Source organism: Trichomonas vaginalis, chromosome V, assembly GCF_026262505.1.
Source record: "Trichomonas vaginalis G3 chromosome V, whole genome shotgun sequence".
NCBI classification, from domain to species: Eukaryota; Parabasalia; order Trichomonadida; family Trichomonadidae; genus Trichomonas; species Trichomonas vaginalis.
In genome coordinates this window covers 23,910,006-23,922,621 of record NC_067207.1, presented here as the reverse complement: position 1 = coordinate 23,922,621, position 12,616 = coordinate 23,910,006, and the positions used below count along the sequence as shown (strand labels likewise).

Sequence of the window (12,616 nt, the reverse complement as noted above, 5' to 3'; positions counted from 1 at the left end):
ATGGAGATTTTAAATCTGATGTCAAATCTTGGTTTTGTGCATTATTGGAAGAGACAAAAGGGTGTTAATTGCAAATCTTAAATATAGGTTTTTACGAAAAATGTAATTAGGGTTAGAATCATAGAAAGATATATCTGTCAGACACTGTTGCATCTCATAGACACTGTTGCATCTGTCAGACACTGTTGCATCTCATAGACACTGTTGCATCTGTCAGACACTGTTGCATCTCATAGACACTGTTGCATCTCATAGACACTGTTGCATCTGTCAGACACTGTTGCATCTCATAGACACTGTTGCATCTGTCAGACACTGTTGCATCTCATAGACACTGTTGCATCTCATAGACACTGTTGCATCTCATAGACACTGTTGCATCTGTCAGACACTGTTGCATCTCATAGACACTGTTGCATCTGTCAGACACTGTTGCATCTCATAGACACTGTTGCATCTCATAGACACTGTTGCATCTCATAGACACTGTTGCATCTCATAGACACTGTTGCATCTCATAGACACTGTTGCATCTGTCAGACACTGTTGCATCTCATAGACACTGTTGCATCTCATAGACACTGTTGCATCTCATAGACACTGTTGCATCTGTCAGACACTGTTGCATCTCATAGACACTGTTGCATCTCATAGACACTGTTGCATCTGTCAGACACTGTTGCATCTGTCAGACACTGTTGCATCTCATAGACCGTGTTGCATCTCATAGACACTGTTGCATCTCATAGACACTGTTGCATCTGTCAGACACTGTTGCATCTCATAGACACTGTTGCATCTCATAGACACTGTTGCATCTGTCAGACACTGTTGCATCTCATAGACACTGTTGCATCTCATAGACACTGTTGCATCTGTCAGACACTGTTGCATCTCATAGACACTGTTGCATCTCATAGACACTGTTGCATCTCATAGACACTGTTGCATCTCATAGACACTGTTGCATCTCATAGACACTGTTGCATCTGTCAGACACTGTTGCATCTGTCAGACACTGTTGCATCTCATAGACCGTGTTGCATCTCATAGACACTGTTGCATCTGTCAGACACTGTTGCATCTCATAGACACTGTTGCATCTCATAGACACTGTTGCATCTCATAGACACTGTTGCATCTGTCAGACACTGTTGCATCTGTCAGACACTGTTGCATCTCATAGACACTGTTGCATCTCATAGACACTGTTGCATCTCATAGACACTGTTGCATCTGTCAGACACTGTTGCATCTCATAGACACTGTTGCATCTCATAGACACTGTTGCATCTCATAGACACTGTTGCATCTCATAGACACTGTTGCATCTCATAGACACTGTTGCATCTCATAGACACTGTTGCATCTGTCAGACACTGTTGCATCTCATAGACACTGTTGCATCTCATAGACACTGTTGCATCTCATAGACACTGTTGCATCTGTCAGACACTGTTGCATCTCATAGACCGTGTTGCATCTCATAGACACTGTTGCATCTCATAGACACTGTTGCATCTGTCAGACACTGTTGCATCTGTCAGACACTGTTGCATCTGTCAGACACTGTTGCATCTCATAGACCGTGTTGCATCTCATAGACACTGTTGCATCTCATAGACACTGTTGCATCTCATAGACACTGTTGCATCTGTCAGACACTGTTGCATCTCATAGACACTGTTGCATCTCATAGACACTGTTGCATCTCATAGACACTGTTGCATCTGTCAGACACTGTTGCATCTCATAGACACTGTTGCATCTCATAGACACTGTTGCATCTGTCAGACACTGTTGCATCTCATAGACACTGTTGCATCTCATAGACACTGTTGCATCTGTCAGACACTGTTGCATCTCATAGACACTGTTGCATCTGTCAGACACTGTTGCATCTCATAGACACTGTTGCATCTCATAGACACTGTTGCATCTCATAGACACTGTTGCATCTCATAGACACTGTTGCATCTCATAGACACTGTTGCATCTCATAGACACTGTTGCATCTGTCAGACACTGTTGCATCTGTCAGACACTGTTGCATCTCATAGACACTGTTGCATCTCATAGACACTGTTGCATCTCATAGACACTGTTGCATCTCATAGACACTGTTGCATCTCATAGACACTGTTGCATCTCATAGACACTGTTGCATCTGTCAGACACTGTTGCATCTCATAGACACTGTTGCATCTGTCAGACACTGTTGCATCTCATAGACACTGTTGCATCTCATAGACCGTGTTGCATCTCATAGACACTGTTGCATCTGTCAGACACTGTTGCATCTCATAGACACTGTTGCATCTCATAGACACTGTTGCATCTGTCAGACACTGTTGCATCTCAGACACTGTTGCATCTCATAGACCCTGTTGCATCTCATAGACACTGTTGCATCTCATACACTGTTGCATCTCATAGACACTGTTGCATCTCATAGACACTGTTGCATCTCATAGACACTGTTGCATCTGTCAGACACTGTTGCATCTTAGACACTGTTATTCATAGACACTGTTGCATCTCATAGACACTGTTGCATCTCATAGACACTGTTGCATCTGTCAGACACTGTTGCATCTCATAGACACTGTTGCATCTCATACACACTGTTGCATCTCATAGACACTGTTGCATCTCATACACACTGTTGCATCTCATAGACACTGTTGCATCTCATAGACACTGTTGCATCTCATAGACACTGTTGCATCTGTCAGACACTGTTGCATCTCAGACACTGTTTTATCAGACACTGTTGCATCTGTCAGACACTGTTGCATCTCATAGACACTGTTGCATCTCTCAGCCACTATTCCATCTCATTAACACTGTTGCATCAGTCTCTCACTGTTGCATCTTTCATTGACTTTTTTATCTCTCAGGAAATATTTTATCTCTATAATATTTTTTATATCTCCCAAACTTTTACATCTTTCTGATTAATTTTTTTATCCTTTTTCATTCTGTTCTGTATATCGAATCTTTATATAACAAATAATTAAATAGTTTCTCATATTTATTAACTATTTTTATAAACAATAATCATACACATTTTATTCATATAAATATTTTTTTCACAAACCATTTTTCCTCTTCCTTCTTACAACAAAATCTGGATCTCTTTCCTTGTCTTTATTATCAAAAACTTCTTCGATAATTTTTGAAATCATGTCTTTGTTTTGCTGATATTCATCTGATTCTTCCGGAAGATATGCATTACTTAATGCCAAATCTATCACTTCTGGATGTGTTTTTCTTAATGATGATATATAATGAATTGCCTGAATTGTATCATAATCGATGTTCATCCCAAGATTAAACATGAAACTTGTTGCCTTGTCAATTGACGGAAGATTTAAAATGCGTTGAACAAGACTTTTAACTCCTATATCTGGAGTTACTTGTTCTTCATACAAGTAAATTTCGTTCTCAACTTTGGTTGTAAATGTTTTCCGAGCCGAAATTTTGCATTGTTCATTTTTCCGATCACCCTTTCCTATCGGATTGTCTTCATCATCATAAACTAGAATATTCTTCGAACTATTGAATTCCAATTTTCCAATATGAAATGCTTTAGGTTTTTCTAAATCGGCCGGTTTTACATCTAAGATGTTATGAATACATGGAATATGAACACCATATAGTTTATAAACATTTTCCATGTTGCAGTTGCATTTACAATGCTGTTCGACTTTATTTTTAATTGCCGAAATTTTCAATTTTCTATAAAGTTTCATTACATTATCATTTTTTGGATCATCAATTTGATTAAATCTCGACATTATATGTTCAATCATTGTTTGGAACTTCAAAAGTTTGTTTTGCTTGAAATCTCCTTCATTTTGGTATTCAAGCTCCCGTGATTACCTTCCGCATGATTGCTAGGCATGATTTTGACATCTCTCTTAAATCGTGCGATTTTGGATTTGAATTCCTCTTTGCCAAGATTGATCCATTTTTCCATATCAAGAGGATCAACCAATTCATTCTTATTTAAATGATTAACAATTTCGGAGTATGTTTCGTATCTAACATTATACGTTGCTTCATCTTCTGCATATATTACTTCTCGAATCAATCCCCTCATGATTACACTATCTTTAATTGTTTTTAAAAAATGATAAGCGCAAAGCCAATGAATTAAATGGCTACTTTTGCAAAAACTTTCAAGAGAAGAGTGCAAATCGCTTAAAATCGGGACATTTTGAATATCAACATCTGTAGCAGATGAAACTAGTCTTTCATAAAAGATTCTGTAAGCATTTGAGTTTTCGCTCAGCCCGAAGTAATATCCCAGTGGATAACCTGTGTTATTAATAACACACTGGGGTAATATAAGTATATACGGAGGAAACGAAAACGTGGCATCCAGTTCGATGGTCTGGATACATTCGTTTTCAATTGCAACCCTTAATAAATCAGGTACAAGGTCTGGGATCCAGCATGACCATTGAATTGATTTTGAATTGCAAGTTGCAAGATCTTTTAGCTTATCTTCTAAAAGATGGACATAAACTTTGCCGGGTAATTGTTTAAGTAACGAGCGCAAATCATAAATATCCTTAATTATTGGTGAATTGAAGTTGGTATAACGTGTCAGTTTTTTGCTTAACTTATTTGAAGGAATTACACATTTTGAAATTTGAACTCTGTTAATAACATCCTCGATTAAATAAGGTATATCTTTGTTATTCCTTATTATAACAGCTTGACTCATTTTTTTGTTAATAATTATTGTAAAAGCCTTATATCGATTTCCTTCAATATATTTTCGATCAAAATCAAGTTCTAGAATTAAACGATCACTAGGATCAGTGTCTTTAAAATAGAAGTCTGTGTATTTGGGAGGATTTTCTTGTTCCTTAAATGGAACTATTTTAAGGAAAAAAGGAAGATAATTAAAGAGTTCATGAATCTCACTGAAATTCCATATATCTGAGGCACCAATATTCCAAGTTACTTGGCGTGATTCTTTGTCATAATTATGCATTACTTCAATGTTTGCAATTTTAAGAACATTATATCCGCGGGGAATTTCATTAATCATGCGTTTTGATAAATAATAGCCACTTGCAATGCGATTATATACATTGAAAATGAAATCTGCCTGTGAATCAAGAATATATGAAACAAATTGCTCTTTGTCATCGTCAATAAGATCTTTAGATACATATTGAAAAAATACAGCCATATTTTTTAATCTAGCTGCGTGCCTGACAACAGACTTCATGAATCCTTTCGATCGAACAATATCATCTGGTTTATATGAATTAATGTAAGATATAATTTCCGCAAAATTTTGATATTTTAAATAGCATTCAAATGCGAATGAACTTATACGAATTTTCTTGGATTTAAGTAAATTCAGTTCAAAACCAGCGATCAATGATTTTTTGACATTGAGGATATTGACATAATATTTTTTTCCGCATTGAACATTATATATAAATTTTTGGTTATCGTCAAAGTTTGATAGTTTTTCAGTATTTGCACATAAATATTCAAGGATATTGTTTGCATTGAAAGCATATGCTAATTCTATCACCAAAAATGGTTGTTCCAATATTGCGACCAAATAGTTTGGATAAAAAAGCGTCAAGATCATCCATTAACAAAGTATCAATTAGAAAATCCTTCAATGTTTGTGGAAAAACATGAATATAGTTATATTCTTCTTCATCACCCATATCCTTGCTATATTCGTCTGCTATTGAAGTTAAGTATTCATTTGGTGTAGGGTAAAATTCTAAATTGTCCAGTATTTCATTGACCGCCGGTGCGAAATTTAAGTTATGTATTACAAAAAGGGTAATGTAGTTATAAGCATCACATGTACGAATGCGCTTACATTCAGCCTGAATATCATTCAATTCTGTATCTTCTAAATCGAGGTCTATATTATTCTGAACGAGATATTTTGAATAATTTATTATCTTAAGAATAGTACTATTGATTTTATTTAGATCAATAATACATCCATAATCAAAAGGAGCCATGGCCATTAAACGGAATGTCAATTTTAAAAGTAAACGAATTTTAGGATTAAACTAAGAAGAAATTTAAAATTTAAGTAAGGGTTTCGTTTTGCGAAAAAACGTACAATACGCAATTTCGCTAAAAAAACATTTAGCTAGCAATTTCGACCTTTGACTCCACTCAAGACGTCACTTTTTTAATTTTGCGGTATCATATTTTTGGAAAATCTTTATGAATATTATATAAAAAGTCTCTTTAATATCTATATTTCATATTTTTATCGATTTTTAAAGTTTTTGCGAAAAGTATTCAATTATTTTTGCTATTTGGTCGGGTAAATGTCAGATTTGCGACATTTTCTGATATGATATTCAGATTCTACGTTGATAATAATGCTTATAGAACCCTCTTGCTATTGTGTCAAAATTGCGAAACCGATAGCAAAAATATCTCGCAATATCAAAATTGAGATATTGAGTGAATTATGCATTATAGAGATTAAAAATCTGATTTGTGAAAACATCTCATCAGTTTCTAGCTAATTCAAAAATCTTTACTATCTTATTTGATTAAAATGAAAAGGGAATAGTTTCATTATGCTTTAAATGACAGCCTTATAATATAATCATAGTTTTCGCTCAATATGCAGCATTTTTTTTCGAAATCTATGGTCAATGTCCTAAATACTGATTGCTTTGCATTCATATCTCTTACATTTTCTATACCCACATCACTATTCATTGCTATTCCTATCTTTTTCATTTTTGTTTGTTTCTCATAATTTCTCAAAAAACATGATAACTTGATATTTGTAAATATCATACTTTATAACGTAAATAAGAACTTGACCTATTAAGAAAAGCAGTAATGAAAAGAAAATCTGAAATTCATAAAAATTACAAGTTTCTGATGACAATTAGCTTAATTAAACCAGGTACAAGATTATATAATTGTATTTTCTATCCAATTATCCATATAATATCTTATCCAGAAAAAATAACTTGATCAATACCAAATGATTTTTTAACTAGTAAATAAAGTATTTTCTTTACACACACATTGTATATCATAGTTTTTTTTTGGTTTCGCAAAACATCCAAAAACAAATATGCTATAAAAGTGACAATTTTAGCAAAACGAAACCCTTAATTTAAGTAAGGGAAATAAGTTTTATAAAATAAATTTAATAATGAAAACAAAAAACAGAAAAATATTTAAAATTAGAAATATATTAAGATAATGTAATAGTGTCCGAGAGATAAAACAGTGTCTGACAGATGCAACAGTGTCTATGAGATGCAACAGTGTCTGACAGATGCAACAGTGTCTATGAGATGCAACAGTGTCTATGAGATGCAACAGTGTCTATGAGATGCAATATTATCTGTCACACATAACAATGTCTGACAGATATATCTTTCTATGATTCTAACCCTAATTACATTTTTCGTAAAAACCTATATTTAAGATTTGCAATTAACACCCTTTTTTCTCTTCCAATAATGCACAAAACCAAGATTTGACATCAGATTTAAAATCTCCATCAAGTCTGCTTTCCAAATCCGCTGTCAAAACTTGAATATCTCAATTAATTAATGATATTCAGATATTGCGAATAATCTTTAGGTAAAGAAGAAAATTTAGGTTGTAAAATCATATAAAAATGTAGTTAGAGAGCAAAAATTATGTTTGAGTGGATCTCCATGTCGTAGTGGATCTAGATGTTTGAGTGGCTTTAGATGTATGAGTGGTTTTCAATGTCAGTGTGGATCAAGATGTCTGGGAATAAAAGTAAGTCGTAGGTTAATATAAGTTTGATATTAATGTAAGTCTGACTTGAAATGTAAGTCTCGGACGAAAGTAAGTCTGACTTGAAATGTAAGTCTCGGACGAAAGTAAGTCTGACTTGAAATGTAAGTCTCGGACGAAAGTAAGTCTGACTTGAAATGTAAGTCTCGGACGAAAGTAAGTATGACTTGAAATGTAAGTCTTGGAAGAAAGTAAGTCTGACTTGAAATGTAAGTCTCGGACGAAAGTAAGTCTGACTTGAAATGTAAGTCTCGGACGAAAGTAAGTCTGACTTGAAATGGAAGTCTGATTCTAAATGTAAGTTCTAGACTAAAGTAAGTCTGATTCTAAATATAAGTCTGATATTAAGATAAGTTTGTAACTAAAATTAAGTCTTATTCCAAAAGCAAATTTAATTGTATAATAAGTCTGGATCTAGAGTAAGCCTTAGTCTACAGCTATTCTGTGTCAAAAATAAGTCACGAACCATAGTAAGTTTCGGACTAGAGTATGTCTGTAATTCGAATCATTCATATTCTTCAATTATCCCGCCAAAAAAATTATCGTCTTTTTATCATACCATAGTTTTTATCAATCTCGTTCTACTAAAAAGCCTTTATATTGGTGATTTCTTTGTTAAACCCGTATTTTTTCATGTGAATCTTATTGTATAAACTCTAAAAGTTCAATTTCCGGTCGAAAAAAACTTGAAAACAATTTGTTTTCGACGAGTTAAAGAGCTCTATTTATTGGGGAGAAGCTTCCTAAACTTTTTAATCCCATAAATATGGTCATTATCTGGAATAAAGAGTTAAGCGTCATATGTCACTTTTTGTACTAAGGAAACATCGACTTTATGCGTTATGACTTTTCGATGAGGAAACAAGTGTTCACGTATTATAAACTTCCTTATTCCAATAAACCGACCCTAAACATAATTAATTCTAAGCATGATAATGGTCTCTTTTCTATGATAACCAAATCAATTTGGTTATCATAGTAAAGCACCAAAAACTGGAATAGGAATAACCGCACTTAAACAGGAATAGGCAGTGTGGAAACTAGAGAAGACTCAACTGATTTTTTAAGCAACTCTTCTTGCCGATTCAAATCTGCTTTGCTAATCATTGTATATTACTATATTCTGATTAGGATACTTTAAAACGCTTGATGCATGCACATCATTCTTTTAGCTGATTTCTAAAATACAATCTTCTATTAACTTTGAAATTTCTTCAAAAGTTATAGTAATTCCATAGTTCATTCGTAAAATGTTATTAAATAGCTCTGACTATTCCTTTGCACGCAAAATGAGGTAGTATTTTTTTGAATTTTTTTACTCAAAATAAAACAAAAATCTACCCAATTTTATACCACTAAAGCCTATATTGACACACATATATATAAATCTCTATTGTTATAAGATAAATTTGAAAAAATAAATTTTTTCCTAAAATGTAAAATTATACTTGTATTCAAAGAAAGTAGATCGTATTAATGAAGGTATTATATATTTGGGGAGAAAATCCCTTACAATATACAAAAATATGAAAGAATATTCAATCATCAGGAAAGAGCTTAGTACTAACCATTTGTGAGACGTTCATATAATATCTTTTTCCTTTTTTGGGTTTTTAATCGGATTATCCATTTCCCTGCATTGACTTTAATTCATTCTTGATGATCTGAGTATACATGATCATTATCGAACGTTTGCCATACTCTTCCACAGTTAATGATTGCTGAAAAATGAATAGTACTGAATAACAGCTGGAATTTCATAAGTATTTTGCGTATTTATACTGATTTAAACATGAAATACTCATACAAAATGCAAAGTTTTTAAAAACAATCAATAAAAGATTTTAAATTAGATAAAATATCATATGTCACTTCTTTTTTCATCTGGATAATAAAATTGATAAATTTTTTTCTAATTAAAGATAAAGATGCATTTATAGTAGTAGAAAATTAATTTCTAGACTAAAGCTTGTTTATTGTCACCGTTTTAAGTCTAAATTTATAGGAAATGGTTATTTTATTATGCATTAAAAGTTCTTCTATAAAATTAACATTAAAATCATCTTTCGCCTAAGAGTAATAACAAGGTTATGCAAATTTTATTGAAAATAGTACGAGAATTTTGTTTGAAAATATAATATGGTTAAAAATAGGGAATGGATGTATGAATGTTCCATATTTATTTTATCCGAGTTGCTTCATGATTCCATATTGCCGATTCCTATTCCAGTTTTTGGTGCTTTACTATGATAACCAAATTGATTTGGTTATCATAGAAAAGAGACCATTATCATGCTTAGAATTAATTATGTTTAGGGTCGGTTTATTGGAATAAGGAAGTTTATAATACGTGAACACTTGTTTCCTCATCGAAAAGTCATAACGCATAAAGTCGATGTTTCCTTAGTACAAAAAGTGACATATGACGCTTAACTCTTTATTCCAGATAATGACCATATTTATGGGATTAAAAAGTTTAGGAAGCTTCTCCCCATTCTAAATTTTCCAAAAAAAAATTAGATTTCGTTTTTTCGCTTCAAAAAATGTTGTTTTAAGGGTGCCCCCGTATGTACGTTTATTTGAGAGGAGGAGGATTATATTTTTGAAAGGGTGAAACATTATGAATATGTTAATTATATAATAATATGTATTATTATAAAAAAGAAAAAATAAAGAACGTTAAATTTTTTCTTTCTTGATTTTTTACAAAATCTACTTAGAATTATGCAAAATATGACTAAATAATTATAAATTTCAAGTTAAATTTTAATTTTGATAAATAATTTAAATTTCAAAATATCAAGTTCAGTTCGACTATGTATGTAGTAATTCCTCAATAAAGTGCCAAAACCCTATTAAAATATATGAACATTTTCAACATTTTAATGTTTTTATTTAAAAATTTGATGGAATATGAGCTTCAAACAATTATTATGTAAATAAAAATAATTAAATATATGTATTTATTCGTATTACAACCGTAGTAAGTCGATTCTTCCTTTCTTCTACTGAGTTTTGAATTTGATTTCGAATTGTAAAGAGATTCAAAGGGAAAATACTAGCGGATAAAAACTACCTCCATGAAAGGGTCATAATGGAGTCAAGTTGTATTTTTTGATATTTTTTGCTTTTCGAGCCTAAATAGGTAGCCAAGATAATGCCTAAAATAAGGTTCTAAATTCTGAAGTTTACATGATCCTCTCGTGTGCACCCTTAACGTTTCCCAAATTTAGAAAAGTTGGACTTTCTTTTATATATTAACTATTGAAAAGTATAGCAGGTAAATATCATAACAATAAAGATTTATTCTCTAAATAACAAACATTTAAAGATAATTCAAAATATGATTAGAAAAAATCATAATGTATATTAAATTTTCAGAACAAGAGTATGTAAATATTAAATGTATCTCGATCTTAGGAACTGTCTAGTCAGAGCTTCATTATTATTTGAAGTTCGAAATGCTCGAACAGTAACAGTGAGTGGAGCTCCGATATGTAGAAGTCTCTCTATAACTGGGATTTCATCGGGAGTCAGGTCAAAAGCGGAAATCAATGGTTCTGTAAAAACTTCAGAATAAGGACTTGTTTGAATTCCACTGAACTCATTTGATTGAACTATCAAACCTAGCATTGTAACCATTGGTGTCGGATTTTGTTGAATTGAATCTAAAAATTCAAGACTTTCTTCTTGAATTACAGTATTGAGTCTTTCCATTGTTTGCTCATTATTTTGAATAAATTCTGTGAAGATATTGCTAATTGGTTTCTCAAACTCTCGATTTTTTGTAACATTAAATCCTGGAATTTCATAAACATGATGTTTTTGTCTATGCGGTGTCAATGGGGATAATCTTATCTTTTTAGCATTCCTACGTCTCGCTGTTCGAATTCTTTGTTCTTCTATACGTCGCTCGTTTAATCTCGGCTGACTGCTTCGTCGATGTAGTATAATGTTGAGGGCAGCGTTCTGATTACCATCTGCTAGGCGTAATGCGGCTTCAGCATGATCAGCTGAAAATCCCATTGCAGTAATATTCTCTAATGCTTGAGCAAATTCTTGTTTCCTTGCATTTTCTGCCTGTTCTCTAGTTTTTTGTTCATTGTCCACTTTTGCTTCTTTATTTTCAGGTACTGAAATTTCACTCGAGTTTGGAGGATCTGATTCGGATTTGTTTGTGCCTATTGTATGAATTATGATATGTTTGTCTTCTGTGTATCCAATATTTGCTAAAATTTCATTTAGACTTGTTAATTTTTTTGATGCAAAGATTAGAAGTGATTTTTCAACGGGTTTATTCAGCTGTTCACATGCTGCTGTTAGTAGATCTCCAACTGTTTGATGTTCGTCAAGTTCTATTGAAATATCTGCTCCAGTAATTGTTTTTATGCGATATTTCATAGATTTTGAATTGGAAAAATTGACATAAAATTTCGACAATCAAAAAATAGGTGTCAACGAAATAGTATCATTAAAAATCATCTAAATGAGTTCTCCCTTATCATATAGATGGTTGTGTAACAATCTTTTTACTAATAGATGTATCTGTGCGATTTTTCGGTGTCGTCATGAGTGTAACCTTCTCAATTTCTGATTTATAAGCAAATCTCACCGTATACAATACTAATATACTTTCAAATAAGTTATATGCATGTTATGCATTTGCATCTTTTTCTTTAATTCTTATCTCATTCTTATCCAAAATATAGAATTTTTCTAGACAAATGCAACCAACAAACTAGTTAGAAGAGGCGGTATATCTTAGGTTAGTAGTGATTAAGGGTGAACGGTTCGCTTCTCTCCGACCAAACTG

The 12,616-nt window shown here is 32.7% G+C and overlaps 2 protein-coding genes and 1 pseudogene across 3 annotated transcripts, besides 2 other annotated features; all 3 read right to left on the bottom strand.

Moving 5' to 3' along the window:
- Positions 1 to 3,092: 3,092 nt before the first annotated feature.
- TVAGG3_0392190 lies at positions 3,093 to 5,065 on the bottom strand (annotated as a pseudogene). The gene has a single exon. A coding segment is annotated over exon 1 (1,973 nt).
- Positions 5,066 to 5,519: 454 nt separating this feature from the next.
- On the bottom strand, positions 5,520 to 6,020 carry TVAGG3_0392180 (uncharacterized protein; the record flags this gene model as incomplete). The annotated part of the gene is made up of 1 exon (XM_001584225.1): positions 5,520 to 6,020. The coding sequence occupies one exon, from the start codon at positions 6,018 to 6,020 to the stop codon at positions 5,520 to 5,522; it is 501 nt and encodes a 166-aa protein (XP_001584275.1).
- Positions 6,021 to 8,533: 2,513 nt separating this feature from the next.
- Positions 8,534 to 10,296: a mobile genetic element.
- Positions 10,297 to 10,358: 62 nt separating this feature from the next.
- Positions 10,359 to 11,015: a mobile genetic element.
- Positions 11,016 to 11,202: 187 nt separating this feature from the next.
- On the bottom strand, positions 11,203 to 12,204 carry TVAGG3_0392150 (UV excision repair protein RAD23 family; the record flags this gene model as incomplete). The annotated part of the gene is made up of 1 exon (XM_001584226.2): positions 11,203 to 12,204. The coding sequence occupies one exon, from the start codon at positions 12,202 to 12,204 to the stop codon at positions 11,203 to 11,205; it is 1,002 nt and encodes a 333-aa protein (XP_001584276.1).
- Positions 12,205 to 12,616: the final 412 nt, after the last annotated feature.